At 47.3% G+C, this 16,472-nt stretch overlaps 8 protein-coding genes across 8 annotated transcripts; 1 reads left to right on the forward strand and 7 right to left on the reverse strand.

Annotated features, from left to right (window-relative positions):
* Window positions 1-78: 78 nt before the first annotated feature.
* GGS22DRAFT_7147 (uncharacterized protein) lies at window positions 79-1,815 on the reverse strand. The gene is made up of 2 exons (XM_047967892.1): window positions 1,563-1,815; window positions 79-1,461 (listed from the first exon to the last, which is right to left on the reverse strand). The coding sequence occupies exons 1-2, from the start codon at window positions 1,642-1,644 to the stop codon at window positions 287-289; spliced, it is 1,257 nt and encodes a 418-aa protein (XP_047823843.1). The 5' UTR covers window positions 1,645-1,815; the 3' UTR covers window positions 79-286.
* A 387-nt stretch (window positions 1,816-2,202) lies between these two features.
* GGS22DRAFT_149770 (ELMO/CED-12 family-domain-containing protein) lies at window positions 2,203-4,935 on the reverse strand. The gene has a single exon (XM_047959190.1). It carries the CDS (start codon window positions 4,658-4,660, stop codon window positions 2,540-2,542), a length of 2,121 nt encoding a protein of 706 aa, XP_047823844.1. The 5' UTR covers window positions 4,661-4,935; the 3' UTR covers window positions 2,203-2,539.
* Window positions 4,936-5,266: 331 nt separating this feature from the next.
* GGS22DRAFT_7153 (general substrate transporter) lies at window positions 5,267-7,878 on the reverse strand. Its single transcript, XM_047967896.1, has 7 exons — window positions 7,431-7,878; window positions 7,153-7,375; window positions 6,939-7,095; window positions 6,795-6,875; window positions 6,355-6,678; window positions 6,177-6,292; window positions 5,267-6,120 (listed from the first exon to the last, which is right to left on the reverse strand). Exons 1-7 carry the CDS (start codon window positions 7,450-7,452, stop codon window positions 5,457-5,459), a joined length of 1,587 nt encoding a protein of 528 aa, XP_047823845.1. The 5' UTR covers window positions 7,453-7,878; the 3' UTR covers window positions 5,267-5,456.
* A 980-nt stretch (window positions 7,879-8,858) lies between these two features.
* On the reverse strand, window positions 8,859-9,484 carry GGS22DRAFT_183360 (cytidine deaminase-like protein; the record flags this gene model as incomplete). The annotated part of the gene is made up of 3 exons (XM_047964077.1): window positions 8,859-8,918; window positions 8,972-9,053; window positions 9,129-9,484. 3 exons carry the CDS (start codon window positions 9,482-9,484, stop codon window positions 8,859-8,861), a joined length of 498 nt encoding a protein of 165 aa, XP_047823846.1.
* An 803-nt stretch (window positions 9,485-10,287) lies between these two features.
* GGS22DRAFT_149779 (uncharacterized protein) lies at window positions 10,288-11,735 on the forward strand. The gene is made up of 2 exons (XM_047959191.1): window positions 10,288-10,524; window positions 10,612-11,735. Exon 2 carries the CDS (start codon window positions 10,963-10,965, stop codon window positions 11,623-11,625), a length of 663 nt encoding a protein of 220 aa, XP_047823847.1. The 5' UTR covers window positions 10,288-10,524; window positions 10,612-10,962; the 3' UTR covers window positions 11,626-11,735.
* A 26-nt stretch (window positions 11,736-11,761) lies between these two features.
* On the reverse strand, window positions 11,762-13,462 carry GGS22DRAFT_7197 (alpha/beta-hydrolase). The gene is made up of 3 exons (XM_047967913.1): window positions 12,989-13,462; window positions 12,776-12,916; window positions 11,762-12,711 (listed from the first exon to the last, which is right to left on the reverse strand). The coding sequence occupies exons 1-3, from the start codon at window positions 13,199-13,201 to the stop codon at window positions 11,899-11,901; spliced, it is 1,167 nt and encodes a 388-aa protein (XP_047823848.1). The 5' UTR covers window positions 13,202-13,462; the 3' UTR covers window positions 11,762-11,898.
* A 186-nt stretch (window positions 13,463-13,648) lies between these two features.
* On the reverse strand, window positions 13,649-15,084 carry GGS22DRAFT_149784 (NAD(P)-binding protein). The gene is made up of 4 exons (XM_047959192.1): window positions 14,639-15,084; window positions 14,357-14,537; window positions 14,195-14,302; window positions 13,649-14,129 (listed from the first exon to the last, which is right to left on the reverse strand). Exons 1-4 carry the CDS (start codon window positions 14,935-14,937, stop codon window positions 13,962-13,964), a joined length of 756 nt encoding a protein of 251 aa, XP_047823849.1. The 5' UTR covers window positions 14,938-15,084; the 3' UTR covers window positions 13,649-13,961.
* A 185-nt stretch (window positions 15,085-15,269) lies between these two features.
* Window positions 15,270-15,995, reverse strand: GGS22DRAFT_183364 (uncharacterized protein; the record flags this gene model as incomplete). Its single annotated transcript, XM_047964078.1, has 4 exons — window positions 15,270-15,387; window positions 15,457-15,571; window positions 15,640-15,671; window positions 15,745-15,995. The coding sequence occupies 4 exons, from the start codon at window positions 15,993-15,995 to the stop codon at window positions 15,270-15,272; spliced, it is 516 nt and encodes a 171-aa protein (XP_047823850.1).
* Window positions 15,996-16,472: the final 477 nt, after the last annotated feature.

Below are 16,472 nucleotides of genomic sequence, written 5' to 3' on the forward strand. Positions count from 1 at the left end.
GACGTCCCAATGAGATCCCTCAGGACATCTTCGATGAGCGCGCATATTGATTGGGACTTTAGGATGTATTACGAGAGCAGTATCAACGTCTCATAACCTAACTACCTATGTACCTATTCACGGTATTAAGAGCAAAAGCAAAACTAAAGGGGTATCCTCAACTTCCCAAGCTCACCAAGCTCCAAATCCACATAGCCCGATTTTCAATCCCATGAAACGGCCGTCCTTGGCGTTAACCACGACGGCCTCACATGCCCCCATCCTCCCACCTTGCCGCCTCAAGCGCCTAGCTATCGCGATACAGCCGCATAAGATCCGTGCGAGTCTTCTGTCTCGCCTCAGCATCCAGTTTCCGCTGATTCTCCAGATCCGCAATCTTAGCCTGGAGTCCCGCGATCTGCGTCTTCGCCGTCTTCATCGCCTCGCGCGCAGCATCGCGGCCCTTCTCGAGTCCCCGCGCCCGCGCCGCGTGTCTGTCCAGCGCGGCGCGCACGGCGCGTTCGACGTCCTTGTCGAGCTGTGTGCCGTCGAGGAAAGACATGACTTCGTCCGTCATGCTCGGGTTGCTTTTTCCTTGCGACGAGGACGGGGTTGAGGACTGTGACCAGGTTGTCTGCTTGGGGGTGGTGGAGGTGGAGGTGGAGGTGAAAGAAGTCGAGGCCGCGGGGGTAGAGAAGGATCCGGATTCGTCGGTACGCAGCCGCTTCGTGGAGGTGGATTGGTCGGCGAATAGGACCCGACGAATGGGCTTCTCGGTGAGCGGGGTCGGTAGACCGTCTTTGGGGGCAAAGGTTCGAGTTGCGGAAGGCGTCTCGAATGCATCGCGGTGTCTGGTCTGGGTCTTGGCGGAGTTGTCGGTGATAATCGCGAGTTCCTCCTCGTCGCCGGACGAAAAGTCGCTGTACTCATCGGCGTCCGGTCGCTTTCTCTTGGATCCTGCTGACGGTGTGTTCTGCATTGCGCTGGACACCGGCTTGTTGCTTAATTCCTGAAATATCTGGTCTATTTCATCCGAATCTTCATCCGAGGTGAAAAGGCCGCCTAGATTATTGGCCGACTCCTGTTCAACATTCAGGCTTCCTCTGACCGTCTGGCTCTGCAAAGTCGTGGAAGAGGGTGTGCTCTCGTTGCGGTTTTTGCGACTAAGAAACTGATTCAGTCCAGCAATGCTAAGAACAGGCGTCTTCTCTCCCTCCGGTCGTTTGTCTTTGGATGGGGTGATGCTCTCGTGTAGCGTTCTCTGTCTCTTCGGTTTACGACTCGGGGTGTCCTCAGTCTCGCTGCGCGAATTGGTTAAAACGGCGCCAACTTCGCGCTCGCGAGCATCTTCGAACCAAAGGAAAAAGTCGCATTTGTTCTTCCTGTCTTTGTCCTTCTGGCAGGTGTAGAACGAGCGGCCTTTGTTGACTGTGTTCTTCCTAACCGTAAACTGGACCGCCGGTAGCCGAGGAATGCAATTGCCTACAATTAAACAAACAAATTGATTAGTTTTCTATGCATGTGCGATTGTTACCCGTGCAGTATGAGCTTCGGGATGATTTAAACTTTAAGCCGTAACTTACAATGCCATACTCCGTTTCTGAAGAAGCCGTTGTGCGGAGCTTTGCTCGACGGCGTCTTAGGAGTAGCTTGCGACCGTTGCATGGTGGCGAGTAGATTGGATCTTGCTTGATCTTTAACACATCAATTCGTTTGAATATGTTATAATTGCCTGTTCGGAAAGCCCAAAACAACAAGTATCCTGGAGATGGGCAACTCAGGATGTTGATGTTTTGATACCTGCTATCGTAGCAATGACGACAGGTTTAAAGTTAGTATGTAACCGGGAGACGGAGCAGATGATGTACCTGGTTGGGGTAGTGTACAAAATCGCATACTACGGTACAAAACTGGTGGCTGGGACAACTGAGCTGAAACCAAGACACGTGGGGTGCGGGTAATTCCGCACTAGTGTTACCAGATCTCCAGAGGCTTGGCATGTTACCTGCATAACCTGCATAATTCCGCAGGGCGCTCCCACCTTCTTCAACTCCGAAAATTGAAGCAGACTACCTAATTGAGTAGGTAACACGATAACAGTCACTTTTAACAATCTACCTAGTAGGTACTAGGTCTTATAAAAAAGCTACAAGATAATGTCTCCAAAATAATAAATTTGGGTCCGAGAAGCTTGTTAGAAGGACATAGCGTAAACAATAAGGATAAAGGGGAGACGTATAATACCAATATCATAATCTGTAGACTAGTAACTCATTATAACAGCGATTCTCAATTCAGTCATGGGTATATCATTATGCGTAGCAAACCAAAATGTGGTATCCTCAGACAATGCGAACCTCCCTAGCTTCCCTTGCGGGCGTCTCTGAATGTCGAATAGCTCGGAAACCAGTGCAATAGTACGACCTCTCTCTGTCCTGGATCGCAAGGTCGTATGAACAGTATGCGATCTGTACTCTCTGTCCGAATGATAACGTCAATAACATTAAACAATGCCACCCAAAGGATCCCATACGCGTTCGTGTATAGGGCCAAAACCATCTCAGATCTCATACCAATAGTCATCATTAAGCCCCTCTCTACTCGGAACTACACCAGCACCTTCCGGAGGTCCTGTATAGGTAGCTTCCATCCGAACATTAAGCAGCCTGATCTTCATACCGTAGTCTTGGACTAGCTTGATAAGCTTATTGGTCTCCGATGTTATCGGAGCTTGCCCTAGCAGCATCAATAAACCGTCGAGCCATTCCGAGGCCACGCTATGATTCAGGGGATGTAAAGTGAGTAATGGCGTCTCCTTGACTTCGCTCAAGTCCTTAGCTTTGTCAACTTCGTCAGGATTAACGTAACCGAAGATCGTAATTTTCGTGCTGTTGCTTGTTCCGTTTATAGCCTCGGTAGACGGAGCGGATACATTAGAAGCAACAGAGCTGACTTGTCGCAAATCCACCTTCTCAGCTAGAGAATCCAAGTTTGGATCCGGACCAGTCCGTAATCCGAAGTCAGCGTAGTGGAGATAACGGCGGTTGTGTGACAGTTTGGCGTACCGCCAAAGTGTGCCGTCAGTTCCACGGCGATTCTGATAGTTGGTCCCCTGACTATCCTTTCGTGGCACTGGTTTTGAAAACCAGGAGCCCTCTAACAGACACCTAACCCGTTGTTCCTTGACAAATGTAAGAGCTTCTTGGTTTAGACTGTCCCGTACTTTGTAAAGGTGTTGGCCCCATTGGTCATCGAAGGAGAGTTCTAGAAGTTCCATCTGTAGCTCGCGCAAACGTCCAAAATCATACTCCACTAGATCTTCCTCGACCTCTAAAATGTCTTTCGACCGACCAGCCTGTCCTATAACCTGATCTACAAGTATACGAACTAATTCCGATACTTTTTCAAAATCATCCTGGTCTGCGCCGGTAGACCTCCATAACTTGAAAAATGCATTAAGTCCACCTGTATGTAATCTGGACCATTGCAAGAGTAACGGGCGGAATAGCTTGTCTTGATGTTTCCCATCTGATAGCTGGTATCCCCTCAAGTCTTCCATTTCTGATCTATCGCAGTCGAAATGTTCGTACAAGATGAGCGTAACCGCTAGGCTCGATCTCGCAATAGGACAGCGCTCGTGGAGTGGTTTGGTCGACTGCTCCAAGAGTAATTTCTGAAAACCATCCTCGTTCTTCCGCACAAAATCGGCAAGGTCCATTAAGCCAAGAAAACCGGTATTATCGAACTCCGCAGCTGGACTTTCCGTCTCGAAGCCAAGTCTTCTCCATTTTTCAGGGTTATGTCTCCTACTCCCCTTTTTCCCAGACTCTTGGAGTTCCTCAACTCTCCCGATCCCGTTCGCATGGTCTCTGTTCGGTGCGCTCGCAAGATGAAGCCCTTTCAATGCCCTCCTGTGTTCTGGCCTTTCGACGTCAACCTGAACCTGCCGCCATTTTTGAAGCAGTACCTTAGTAAGAGACTGAAACTCCAATAAAGGGTGCGCAAGGTCTTGCAGTGCCGAGCTCTGCATCAGGTTGTATACCGATTTAATCAGGCCCAGATCTTGTAATCGCCTTATAAACTTAGGCCATTCTTCTCCACTTCCGCCTATCCTACCATTTTCGTTACCAGATTCGCTCGAGACAGCATCCCTTATGAGAGCATTAATCAACATAAGTGCGTTGGCGCAGAGAGCGTGATCGGCCGATTGTAGTTGCTGGATGACGAGTTCGAAGAATTGCGGGTAGACAGCTACGGCTGGCTTCAATGCGCGGAACCCGAACGTTACAGGCGCACGACCTCCCGACGATGTAGACTGCGAATGGCTGACAAGTGCAACGAGAATGGACATAGCACCTCGAAGAATGTTAACCAGTGGATTCGTGACGATGAGTTCGACAACGCGCTCGACTAGATCGCTTGCTGAAGGGCCCTCGAAGATATCCCATCCCATATCGACCTCGAGTAATCTACTTAGACTTTGTAACGAGTATGCGAGTGTATTTCCGCCGGTACTCATGATCAATCGTCGTAGTATGATCAGACCGCCAGAAGAGATGAAGACGTCTGCAAATGAAGGATCGTTTATGGAGGATTGCAATTTGAACACAGCCATTTTCCGCGCGGCATCTTCGTCGCTAGCAAGTCGCGACAGCAATGCGGGTATATCTGCTTGGTCCATGGTGGCGGTAGGTGGATTGCAATCGTGAGGATTTGCGACTGAGAGTGTGGGGAGCGAAGTGGCCGGGGATGAATCGGCATGAACCAACGCGAAGTGGTTATTAAAGGGCTAAAGAACCTCAACTAGGCACTATAAATGCATAATCGTTAGATAAAGTATGAAGTGACATGCGCACAAGTTGCGACGTTTTGCTAAGAGCTGTGATGGGCTAAAGAAGAGGGAAAAACTAGCAACGCGGTTCGAGCGTGGAAAGTGATAAAAAATAGGTGGATTAGGAGAAGTCGTGCCTGCCGTGTATAGCGCATGCGGTCCTGTATTAAGTCGGTGCAGTGGTATTGGGCAGGGAGAGCCTTCTAAAGGTTCCGACACGGGTGTGGGGGCAGTTCCTATTCGGTTCCTAGCTCAGGTACCCCTAGTAGCACATGCAAGGAATATGGATTCCCCAATCAACGGTAAGTTGCTGTAGTGTAAAGTCTAAATTGCATCAGTGCGTAAAATGGCAGCAAACTAACCGAGCACATTACACGCGAGGACGTATGATCTAGTCTTCAAGGAGACACCATTCTATACCTATTTGATTTCATTCTCATATTATACACCGTTGAAGTTTAAGAAATTCACAATTTAATACACCTCGTAATATAATAAGATACACTTTTATTTGCATGAGATGGTATATAATCTAGCATTCTACTTCCGATTCGATTATGGCGCAAACTAAAAAAGCCTCCAATTATTCACTATTCCCTCGACGCTTATTAAGCTAGAATGTTAAACATTACTGTAAGTTATCCTCTTACGCTGTCTGTGTAGGCACTTCCTTCGCAGATCCGGTCTTCTCCAGTTCTTCGTGAACGACCGCATGAACATCTTCGCCCTGCTCCTTACGGTTCAACACGGCTTCGATTTCAGCTTCAAGACGAGAACCGCCCTTCTTAGTCTGCCACGCGGGTAGTGCCCCCTTGGCAAACAGCAGTTCGATTTCTTCGATGGTCTTACCGCAAGTTTCAGGGTAAGTGAACCAGGCCTGAATGGCTGCGCCAATGCAAAGTACTCCAAAGATAATGAATACCTTGTATTTAATGTTGAGGAAAGCCGGAGGGGTGAAAAGACCAAGGGCAAAGTTGAATAGCCAGTTGGCTACAGCGGCCAGCGACATACCGGTCGCTCGTGTTCCGAGTGACCAAACTTCAGCTGCGTAAACCCAAGCGACCGGGGCTAGGGTAAGCGCATAGACGATGATCAGAAGATAGCTGAATGCGATAACACCATGTGCGGGGGAACCGGTAACTCTGATGACAACATTATGGTTGCCACCGACGCCCTCGGGGACGGAAACGCTGTAAGTGCCAAGCAAGCCACCAACAACAAAGTGGCAGACAGCCATACCGATCGAACCATAAACAAGGAGCGATCGACGACCAGTTTTATCGATGAAAAAGAACATGATGGTAGTGAAACTAAAAATACCTAGTCAGTATCGGCCACGGCACAGCGTACATATTAGTCAACTTACATGATGAAGAGGGCATATTGGATACCGGAAGAAATGAGGTTAATATCGCCTTGAAGATCAGCCATCAGGAAGACATATCCGATGTAGTATACGATAACATTGGCACCGCTCATTTGCTAGAAAAGTGTTAGCCTCTCATAAACTTATGCAGGTGTCAGACCGTAGGGGATTTATTTACCTGCCACGCCTGTACACTCATTCCGGCAAGAGTTCGTTTCCACATGCCGTTGGAAAAGAACTTCCTCCATCCCTTAGCCGCCTCGCGCTCAGCATTAAGGACGGTGAATATTTCTTCCCATTCGGCAACAACAACAGGGTCGTCCTTGTTACCACCAGCTTGGATATCGGCGAGAACTTGAATTGCTTCCTCCTCGCGACCGACTTTGGCAAGCCATCTCGGAGATCTGGGGAGGAACGGAAGACCGAGCATAAGCCCAACACAGGGGATGAATTGTGTTCCCCATGCAGTTCGGAAAGACGCCGTACCCTCAATCTTAGAACACTGCAGTAGCGATTGTTAGTGCATGTACATAAAAAAGGTGGCGTTCTTATTTGTTTTTGAACGGAACATGATCTTTCAAATAAGAGTCCTAAAACATAAGCAGAGAAATTACTTACGCCGTAACCAATGAAGTACATGATTAAAATACCCCATTCGATAGCCAGCTGCTGGATGACGATAATGCGACCTCGAGAGTCCTATGAGTCGTTAGAGATTCCCGTTCATGTGCAATGTCGATATGCCTGCAAAACACAACTTACTCGTGGGGCAATCTCGGCGAGATAGACTGGGACCTGAGATGAAGTGATACCAACGCAGACACCGTTCAAGACACGACCAGCGATCAGCGAGCCAACTCCGTTAGTAGCAACTTGCACAGCGGTTCCAGCCAACCACCAGAGGCAGGCAAACATGATACTGAGCACGTATTAGACTCAAGACTCAGGTTGATATGGATAAGGATTATGAACACACCTGTCTCGGCGACCCCATTTGTCGGAAATGGGACCAGCCATCAAACTACCAATAACAGACCCAGCAGCGAGAGCAGAACCGATAGCGCCTTGAATAAGGCCGGACGGATTGTTGAAATAATTGATATACTGGTCGGTAATGACGATGGCAGACATCGACGAGATATCGAAACCGAAGAGCATACCTCCAACAGTGGCTATAATAGCCATGAAGTAGGTATTGGCTGACGGGATACGTTAGCATAGCGCATACAGATAAAAATCTCAGCATCGACTTACTGATCTTTGGAAGCCGCGCCATCTTGATCGCTTCCCTCGAAGGTCCGTCGCAGATGTGGAAGGCAAATTGACACGTGAAGGCAAAACCGAACAGCAAAGGTAGCTTGGGGAACAGTTTCGATGTAGGTGGAGTGAACCCTTCATATAATAAAGCTTTCTTGCATGCATCTGATGATACCCAACGACACTAAGACACGGAATTCCTCGTGCTTACTGCGTAGCATGGGCAATCTTGGACCCATTCGGGATTTTCCCGCCGGGCAAGGAGGTACGCGTCGGGCCATAGACCCATATGAGGAGCTTCACGAAGCGACGGTCCAGGCTTGCCATGCGGAGGAGAGAGAAAGACGAGCTGCTATAGGTGCAATAACTTGCCCACTCACCCTAGGTGAGCTCACGGTTGGGGCCGACGTCACATTCTCATCAGTATCCCAGATCCTTCACCTGCAAGGCGAGCCTATGGTAGCCTTCTCAGACGACCAGGCCGTATATTTCTCCACATAATCACTGCCAATGTTACAGTCGATGCCAAACCACCAATCGCCGCCTTGTTGTGGTTCTGCGGTCCTCCACATCACGCCTCTAGACACGGGGTAAGCCACTGAAATGCGGAGGCGAAAGGACTTAGATTCTCGAGCTAACTCTTCTTCGGACCGACAACCAGGCTAGTGATTGGTGCGCATCAACGCTCGAGATCGTCCAGGGTTATTAGTGTGGAGATTTCTCGTTAGGCGCAACAAATCCCGGAGATGGTCAGTTGTGGGGAACCGTCGCAATTTCACTGAACTTGGAGAAACCCTTGAAAGACCTCGATTAAGACCATGTAAACTATAACTTGTGAGAACGTGTCTGGGTTGGGGATGCGCTAAAGCTTATGAGGCTATCGTATAGAATGTCAGGTTACAGCATGAAAAAAAAAATTGAAATGAAAGACCATATCCCCGGGATCAACTACAACTACAACCACATGACATGTGCAATAAATAGAAACCTCGCTAAGCTTATTACTCAACATCATATACTTCGTATACCTGGGTATAGTAGTGTATGCGATAGAACAACAAACTCAATATAGCAGAACAGGATATGGTATCAAGCATCTCCATAAAACCTTCTCCCATTTAGAGTATATGACTCAAAATTTGCTCGGTTGCAGCGTGGTACTAAAACGAACGGTAGATCGCTGCGTCGACTCGATGGGAGCAACGGTTGTTTATTGGATCTCTTAAAGCTTCCAGCTTCCAGCTTCCCCAATCCCCCACATTTGAATGACCAGCTGTTGATTGGAAATTCTAGAAGCAGACGAGTTTCACAAGCTAAACTCGATTCAAACACAAGAATCGAGACTGCAGCTGTACGACCATAGAATTAAAGATCCTGGACGGAGATCTGCAAGACCGTATGCTGAAACTTCTGCAATGCATCGACTCAAGCAGAGCGTGATCCCGGCGGAGGAAGTGCTTCGGGTCCAAAAGACAAGGGTAACAACTAGCCGCACGAATATTAGCTTATGTTTATATAGAAGACTTTAGTCATCATACCTGTTCAAGATGCAATGCTATATAATCGTCATTCTTATCGAACATGATGATTGGAACGGAAAGATCGCAAAACTCTCGAATGCTTTAGAAATTAGTATACTACCCAGTAATCAAACCATGCCGGTATATCAAGATTTGTAAGTCAGACCAAACTTACAATTGGCGACACATTCCGCACGGACTAGCCGGAGGAGTTATATCGGTTGACACAGCTACAGCTTTCATCTTCCGTTGTCCTTCGGTAACAGCCTTGCCGAAGGCAACGCGTTCAGCACACGTTCCAACCGGGTACGATGCATTCTCAACATTGGCTCCGCTGAAATAGACGCCATTGATAGATATGATTGCCGAACCAACTCGAAATTGACTATATGGGCAGTAAGCTGTCGATTTGGCGGCAACAGCTCGCTGATGTAGTTCGCTAAATTCTTCAGTTGTCAACCCATATTTCGAGCAAGTCTTTTTAACCGCGTCCGCATCATTAGCAGAGTGTTTCTCGTATTGCAAAGACATTATGACTTTTCCAAAAAGTAGGTGAAGCGGTGTTGAAGCCGGATGGAGACTGAGTTCGTTTCCAATGGTCTTAAGGTACCCGAGGAATGTTCATTAGTCAGATGTTACATAAATACTTTTATACACTGCCGGAAAGGGGCAAAGTTAGCACAATTACCTTATCTTTCCTAAGTACCTGCCTATCAGACTATCAATTTTAGACTTGTCTCATGATAAGAACTCTGACTCCGCTTCTTCAATGTTCATCCATACGGAATACATGAGAACGCTTAGCAGCGGGAATCAACTTTCTATCCGGCTTCATCCCACTCTATTGGATTTTCGGATAACCATCAAAGCCGAAGACTTTTTGAATTCACTGTAGAGCATAGTTCCAAACATCCGTCGCAATTCGGTATGACACTGCTATGCGATTCGTGAACGACAGCTCATCACTTGACGACAAGCTACAAGAATATCCTCAGTGGAAAGTCAAGTTATGAAACGAGTCTCAATCTGGGGCATCCAAGACCGTCGCATTTGAAAATTGCGCGGAAAGTCCGCACATAATAGCAATAATTCGATGACAACCGATACCTAATAAGTAATAAAAGGTTGAGAATTGATTAATGTCTCACATAAAATGTTTGCAGCTTCATAATTACACACAGCGAATACCATTTATTTAATATCCGAGAAGCCACGAGCTGTAAGCCGGAACACCAATATCAATTCTAACTTGGAAATTGTTACCTATTACGTCATGTATGACCTCGGAAAGCGGGTAAGTTGGGGAAGTTGAGACTTTAGGTTTGGACAACCGTCAAACGACGGGATCATTTACCAAACTCACGGGTCTTGGGAAACTATAAAATTCCCATCTAAAGAATCATAAAAAGGATTAGATTAAGTTCTTGTTTACATCTCAAAATACCTGTTACCATACATACAAGTAAAGGACTGCGTACTGCGCCTCGCGCCCTCATGACAATCTAAAGATGCCAGGGAGACGGCAGCCACAAGGATCGAGATCATCAGACCTATCACACGAACACAATAGGGTTCGTATATGTCTTGGTGACGCCAACCGACGCCACATTCTGTTCTCAAAACTTGAACTTGGTGAGTTGCTGATGTTGAAAATCAAGGCAGTAGGATCAGCAGTGATGTCATACACCGCAGCCTCCGTCTACTCCAAACACCCAGCCGTGCTACGGAAGCCGTTTTATAAACACGACGGCGCCGGCACTTGATGTTAGCTAGATCTCGCGCGGGAAGACTAAAGTAATGTAACATTGATTGCCGTTGCCTCTAAGGAGAATATAACCATTTATCGCAAGCGTCAAACATCGCAGCTTGAGCGATACCCCTAAGCGATTTACAGAGCGAGATATAGCGATTATTGAGAAGTAAGACTCACCAAAAGAGCAAGGAATTTATTCTTCATTTTACACCGTAATATATCGATAAAGAACCCCTAATAACGCCCCTCCGAAACCATGGGCCACCCATTCCACCCCGACGACTTCCCCCTCAACACCGACGTCGTGCTGCAGCCGACACGCATCTTCTACCTAAAGGGCTGCATCCACTTCAAAACAACAGCCCAAATCACCGAGCTCTCAGGACGGGTACAGTCTCCCTTCATCGGGGATTTCAGCCACGCCTTCCTCGACGAAGCCGAGCAAGTAGCGCAAAAGCTATCCTCGTCCTCCTCGCCACCAACATACGAGATCAAATCAAGCGGGAACATGATGCGAACACTGAAAACAATCACGGACGGTTCGTCAGGGGAGCGCATATGCGATCTCAACATCACATTCGTATCCTTCGACTCCAGCACGGTGCGGTTCCCAAAAGACAGCGCGCACTCGCGACACCAAATCGAGTTGTGTCCTGTCGGCGGGCGCTCCGCCGGCGAGGACAGCAAGCACGAGGCCTTTGTCAAGAACAGCATCCCGTATTTCTGGGACATGACCCGCGGGCGCGTCGGCATTCTGTACAAGTGCCTTAACCAGAAGCGCGTCGAGATCGGCCGCGTCGCCGGGTACGGGTTTGATAAAGATGCCGTGCTTGTGCTTAATGGGAACGAGCTGGATGATGTTGTGGCGATTTCGACTTGTATTATTTTGCTTAATGGGAGGGATGCTATGGATGCTTAGAGCGGGGGGTGTTATGGGACGAGATGAGGTGAAATGATTGATGAATAGGTAGCGATGATGATTCTGCACTCAGGGAAGAGATTCGAGGGTTGTTTAATTTGCTTGGTTGTAGTAATAAGTTTGTAATCAAATTTATAATGATACAATTCTCTCCAGTCTATAAACGTCTCTGTAGGAATCGTGACCATGTTACCAGCAAGGGATTTATAATGTCTAGTAATCTACCAGCCGCTCCAAACGCCGTATCCAGACTCCTTGTCCTTGAACTCCTATTCATTCCATACCCCAAAACTCGTAGATACGTTCCAGCGCCTGAGATCCGTGTGTAAAAGGAAAGTTATGCGATCCGGGTACGACACGCCAATATACATTCTCCTTCCCGCCGAGAAGGGGAAGCGCATCTTCGGTATAATCGTCTCGCTGAATCATATTATCATTCTTCCCGAGCAACACGGCGGTAGTTCCGGGCTTTCGCTTGGCCAGCTGTCGCCAATAGTCATGCTGGTCCATTAATGGCGCATATCGAATTGTGGACATGAAAGCTTGTACGAATCCTTTGTGGGCATCGAGCGTCCAGTGTACGCAATCCATAACCTGGATCTCGAAGGGGGTCTGAGGCGGCTCATCTACGGGATCTATGGCTTCTTGTATCGCGAGATCGACGTAGTCCTCGCTATGCTCGCTCTTAAGGGGAGCTTTGGTGGATGCGTCGGAAATCGACATCCTAACCTTCTTAGACACGGACGAGGCGATGGGTTGCCGTAAGCGGTACTTGGTAATCCATGAAAGAATACGCTCTGGAACGATGCCGGATGTGAAAATGAGCCGACTTATACCGCCGAAGTTTTCCGGGCGGATGAGTCCCGCGGGTGCGAGGAGTATTAAAGTCTCGACCATGTTGGGAAATGTGGCTGCGAAGTTGGCAGCAATGCCACCGCCAAGCGAGTAACCGACGACATGAAGGCCATTATCGCCTGTCCATGACAGCGACGATGATGCTAGCACAAGTAATATCTGAGTGACAAATAGTCGTGTGTCGTAAGGCACATCACCAGGCGCATCAGAGAAACCTCGGCCAAATAAGTCCTAAGAGTTGTTAATGATGTTCTTATATTTCCATCGTGAATTCTGTGTAAAATTTGTTACTCACAAAAAGCATAACTCGACAGCCCTTCTCAGCAAGCGGTATCGCAATATCCTTAAGAGTCATGCATGATGTACTGATTCCGTGGATGAATAAGACTTTGCGACCATCTTCAGGTCCAAATTCGTATACACGAATATTGCCATACTAGGGTTTTATTGTTAGATAACTATTTCGCTCATCCACTTATAAAAAAGTAATGATAAGGGACAAACTTACTGGCGTAACTACATCCCGGGCGCCGGGAAATGTGTCCGGACTATACGGAACCCGAGCAAGTTCATCTTTGGACAATTTGTGAAATCCCGTCGAGAGAGGACCGGGAATGATGGCTTTCTTCTCAGGCCATAGTGCAAAACGGGCGAGCGAAGTGAGTGCGACGGTTACCGCTACAGTTGTTGCGATAACTGCAGTTGACCGGACTTCCTCCATTCCAGCTGAAACTAATGTCCGAGCCTTCCGCCCGACTTTCGACGTTCGAATAGGCCTAAGATAGTGACTTCTTGGTGAGATTTTAGGTAGTTAGCAAATATATTTCCGTAGGTTGAGTTGGTGGGTAGGTAGGTAAGAAGGAAGCGTCGAGATTATCTATTCAAACTTAAGACTGGCGGAATATAGAAATATTGTAACTGCGAAAGCTACCTTAGTAAGGGTAACAAGGCGTAGTAATTGTGTGTTATGTGTTGTTTTAATGTGTGAGGCTGTTAGTTACTAGATAGTCACAAGAGATACACCAAGCTCCTCAGCTGACTGGAACGCTAGTTATGTATAATTGCATAGTGGTAACTTAAAAAGCCCCCACAGCCACCCAATATTCCCACGTGGCAGCCTAGGGATTGTAGTACAAGGGATGGTTTAGTGTCATCCCACTTTATATACTTCTACTTTTCGTCTCGTTTGTTTCTTTCCCGTGATATCTCCATATGACTAACCTGTGTATAACTTCCATCTAATAAGTCCCATGATCTTTATAATAGGTCCATATAATATCTTCAAAGTCTTGAAATTCCATTTCACCACCGCTTTTCTATTACCTTGTACTAACTACTGGTAGGCAGCATTCATCATCACTCTCCTACCCACAATATGCAATGTCTATAAACCAATCAAGTAGCCGCCCTGCACTGGTCCCTGTTCTTAACTAACATACACACGTAACATAGGAGAGGCCTATACCAGTCTTATGACGGGGTCACAAAGTGTAACCGGCATCCACCACGACGTTGACTCCCGTGATACTCCTACTCTTTGCGAAAAGAAGAACCTGCTCGGCAACATCTTCGACAGTGGCGGTGCGTTTAAGCTTCGTCTTCTCTATGTGGTTCTTTTTCACCTCGTCGGAGAAATTCTCTGCCCAGTCCTATACCTATATGTTAGGCTTTTCTTTTCTCCCATTTGTACCTGGTGGCTTGTTGGAGGTCTTACAGTGAGTAACAATCCGGGGGACACGCTATTAACCCTAATTTTAGGAGCAGCCATAACCGCCAGCGCTTTTACTAGATGTATTTGCGCGGCTTTGGTCACAGAATAGGCCTGTCTAGTGTTATCACGAGCTCTGATCGGCTATTATAAACTCGGGTGACTTACTAGAGAGCTTCCGCTAGGTATCACGCCGGCAATCGAAGCGGTGGTGATAAAGGCGCCCTCAGTCTCGTCGAGGTGTTTCTTAGCAGCCTGCATGAGCCACATATGAGATTTGACGTTAAGGTTGAAGGTACGATCCCAGTCCTCTTCATGCGCATTGTCATCGATGCTAGCCCAACCACGGCTATAAGCAAGAATATCAGCGGTTATCCGGAAGGAAGGAACTATCTTTCCAGTTGAGATGTATGGACTCGAGGGTCTGTCCAAAACCAGCAGTGAACTTACAAGCGAGTCCATCCACCGTTTGAGAAGATAACATCTAGTCGACCGAACCTCTCTACAGTCTCTTTGACGAGGCGGTTTATATCATCTCGGCTACCTAGATCGGCTTTGATGACAGCAAAGTTTTCTCCTGTGCTGTCTTGAGGTAAGGTAGACAAAGCTGGAAGTTCGGCAAGGAGTTTGTTTGCTCGTTCCTCGTTGTTGGCATAATTTACGATGACCCGGAAGCCGTTCTTGGCGAAGAGCCGACTGGCTGCCGCCCCAAGTCCGGCGCTTCCCGCCGTTATTAATGCAACGGACATGATGTACTAGGGCTTCTATGAATGTAAAGAATTAAGGAATTTTCCCTCGTTTTAATTATTCCTCAATGATTTTCTATGAAAAAAGAAAACGCCTTTTAGATCGAAAGGACAAGGGGGGCACGATTCTATCCTATACTCTAACCACAATACTATCCATATTAGAATGAGGGGTTCCCTCGGGAGATGGACCTAATTAACGTTGAATATCCACGGATAGGTGCCTACTGCCAAGGTAGTACCGCAGATCCCGAAGACTTGGCACTACCTAGAACCTTATCGGTATTAGTATATATCGGAAGTGGTCCTAGAGGCTCTTACATACGGGTACCTAATCACTCATCGAAAATCGCAACCTGCTCATCCATGACGCAAGGGCCGTTATTCAAAACCGAGTGCGAAGGCACGACATTGTCTCGGACAGGAATCATAATCACCATCAACTTGCCATCGCTATAAAAAAAGGTTTAATCCTTCAATATACTATTTCACGGTAGGGGACGCATTGAAAGTAGAACGTACCTTATAAGCCTAGTCTCATGACCCCAGCCCGACATATCCTTCGTGTCGCCGGCGAAAATGAGGCCGTACCTACCGCCGTCAATAAGAGCCGTATCCGTCTTATTCGGCAAGGTGACTAGCCCCGGGTTAACGATCTCCAGATACCACGGATATGCGCTATATATAACCAAACGAAAGACTTACTTTCCGCCTGGCCGTTGATAAACCAGACCCATCTATCCAGAAATGAGTTTCTCGTTAGTCTCGGTTCGTGTAAAGACATGTACACGCACAACACGTCGAACTCACTGCTTATACGGAGCATTATGCAGCCCTAATTTCGATTCGCCCTCAGCTACGAGATATGTCGCGTTTGACAAATTACCCAAACCCACTTTCACAGAATTGGGGTATTCAGCCGGGACGAACGGCGCGCTCAGTTGCCAGCACTCCAGCACCGACACATTGTTCCTCCCCGTCAGGGCCGTTATGTTTAAGTTGTTTTCCGCCTGCGTGGCGCCGAGGAACAAGGGCGTGAAGAGGGCTAGGAAACGCGCCATGTTTGGAGTAGGTGAGTTAAGTTGTTGTATGAGCGGAAAGAAAATCTCAACATAAAAATAGAGGAGTAGCTTCGACTTCGATGCTCCTCGATGCTTTTAGGTTTACGAAGGTGGTAAAAGTCTAAATACTGACAATGACTCAATGACTCAAGACAATAGAATGTCAGCTTTTTTCGAGCTTAATTTCTCTTCGTCGACTACCTAGCTAGCTATTAATATATATACGTAGACCCGAAGCGGGGGAACTCTCGTTCAACTGCTGTGAACCGATTCTCGGAGCTTACGAAAACAGGACCTTACTTAGAGAATTATGTTTAAACCATATCACGAGGTGAATTTAAGAGGCGTATTATGAACACGAGCTATGTCATCGATATCATCAATGACTAAATAGCTGATATCTCGATGATATATACGATAATTTTATAACTTCATTGGTGGTGTAGGATACCATTAGAGACAATATGACGTAGGCAC

Source organism: Annulohypoxylon maeteangense, assembly GCF_022496945.1.
Source record: "Annulohypoxylon maeteangense strain CBS 123835 unplaced genomic scaffold GGS22scaffold_1, whole genome shotgun sequence".
Classification (NCBI taxonomy): domain Eukaryota; kingdom Fungi; phylum Ascomycota; class Sordariomycetes; order Xylariales; family Hypoxylaceae; genus Annulohypoxylon; species Annulohypoxylon maeteangense.

What these genes read in the sequence shown, in the direction of transcription:
- GGS22DRAFT_149779 (XM_047959191.1), top strand. Translation starts at nt 10,963, where the DNA reads ATGGGCCACCCATTCCACCCCGACGACTTCCCCCTCAACACCGACGTC.
- GGS22DRAFT_7147 (XM_047967892.1), bottom strand. Translation starts at nt 1,644, where the DNA reads ATGCAACGGTCGCAAGCTACTCCTAAGACGCCGTCGAGCAAAGCTCCG. An exon ending in CAGAAACGGAGTATGGCATT is followed by an intron (nt 1,462 to 1,562) that starts GTAAGTTACGGC and finishes GTTTAATTGTAG; the next exon opens with GCAATTGCATTCCTCGGCTA.
- GGS22DRAFT_149784 (XM_047959192.1), bottom strand. Translation starts at nt 14,937, where the DNA reads ATGTCCGTTGCATTAATAACGGCGGGAAGCGCCGGACTTGGGGCGGCA. An exon ending in AACGGTGGATGGACTCGCTT is followed by an intron (nt 14,538 to 14,638) that starts GTAAGTTCACTG and finishes TCTTGCTTATAG; the next exon opens with CCGTGGTTGGGCTAGCATCG. An exon ending in TACCTAGCGGAAGCTCTCTA is followed by an intron (nt 14,303 to 14,356) that starts GTAAGTCACCCG and finishes AACACTAGACAG; the next exon opens with GCCTATTCTGTGACCAAAGC.
- GGS22DRAFT_149770 (XM_047959190.1), bottom strand. Translation starts at nt 4,660, where the DNA reads ATGGACCAAGCAGATATACCCGCATTGCTGTCGCGACTTGCTAGCGAC.
- GGS22DRAFT_7153 (XM_047967896.1), bottom strand. Translation starts at nt 7,452, where the DNA reads ATGGCGCGGCTTCCAAAGATCA. An exon ending in AAATGGGGTCGCCGAGACAG is followed by an intron (nt 7,096 to 7,152) that starts GTGTGTTCATAA and finishes ATACGTGCTCAG; the next exon opens with TATCATGTTTGCCTGCCTCT. An exon ending in TGTACTTCATTGGTTACGGC is followed by an intron (nt 6,679 to 6,794) that starts GTAAGTAATTTC and finishes TCGCTACTGCAG; the next exon opens with TGTTCTAAGATTGAGGGTAC.
- GGS22DRAFT_7197 (XM_047967913.1), bottom strand. Translation starts at nt 13,201, where the DNA reads ATGGAGGAAGTCCGGTCAACTGCAGTTATCGCAACAACTGTAGCGGTA. An exon ending in CCCGGGATGTAGTTACGCCA is followed by an intron (nt 12,917 to 12,988) that starts GTAAGTTTGTCC and finishes ATAAAACCCTAG; the next exon opens with TATGGCAATATTCGTGTATA. An exon ending in GCTGTCGAGTTATGCTTTTT is followed by an intron (nt 12,712 to 12,775) that starts GTGAGTAACAAA and finishes AACAACTCTTAG; the next exon opens with GACTTATTTGGCCGAGGTTT.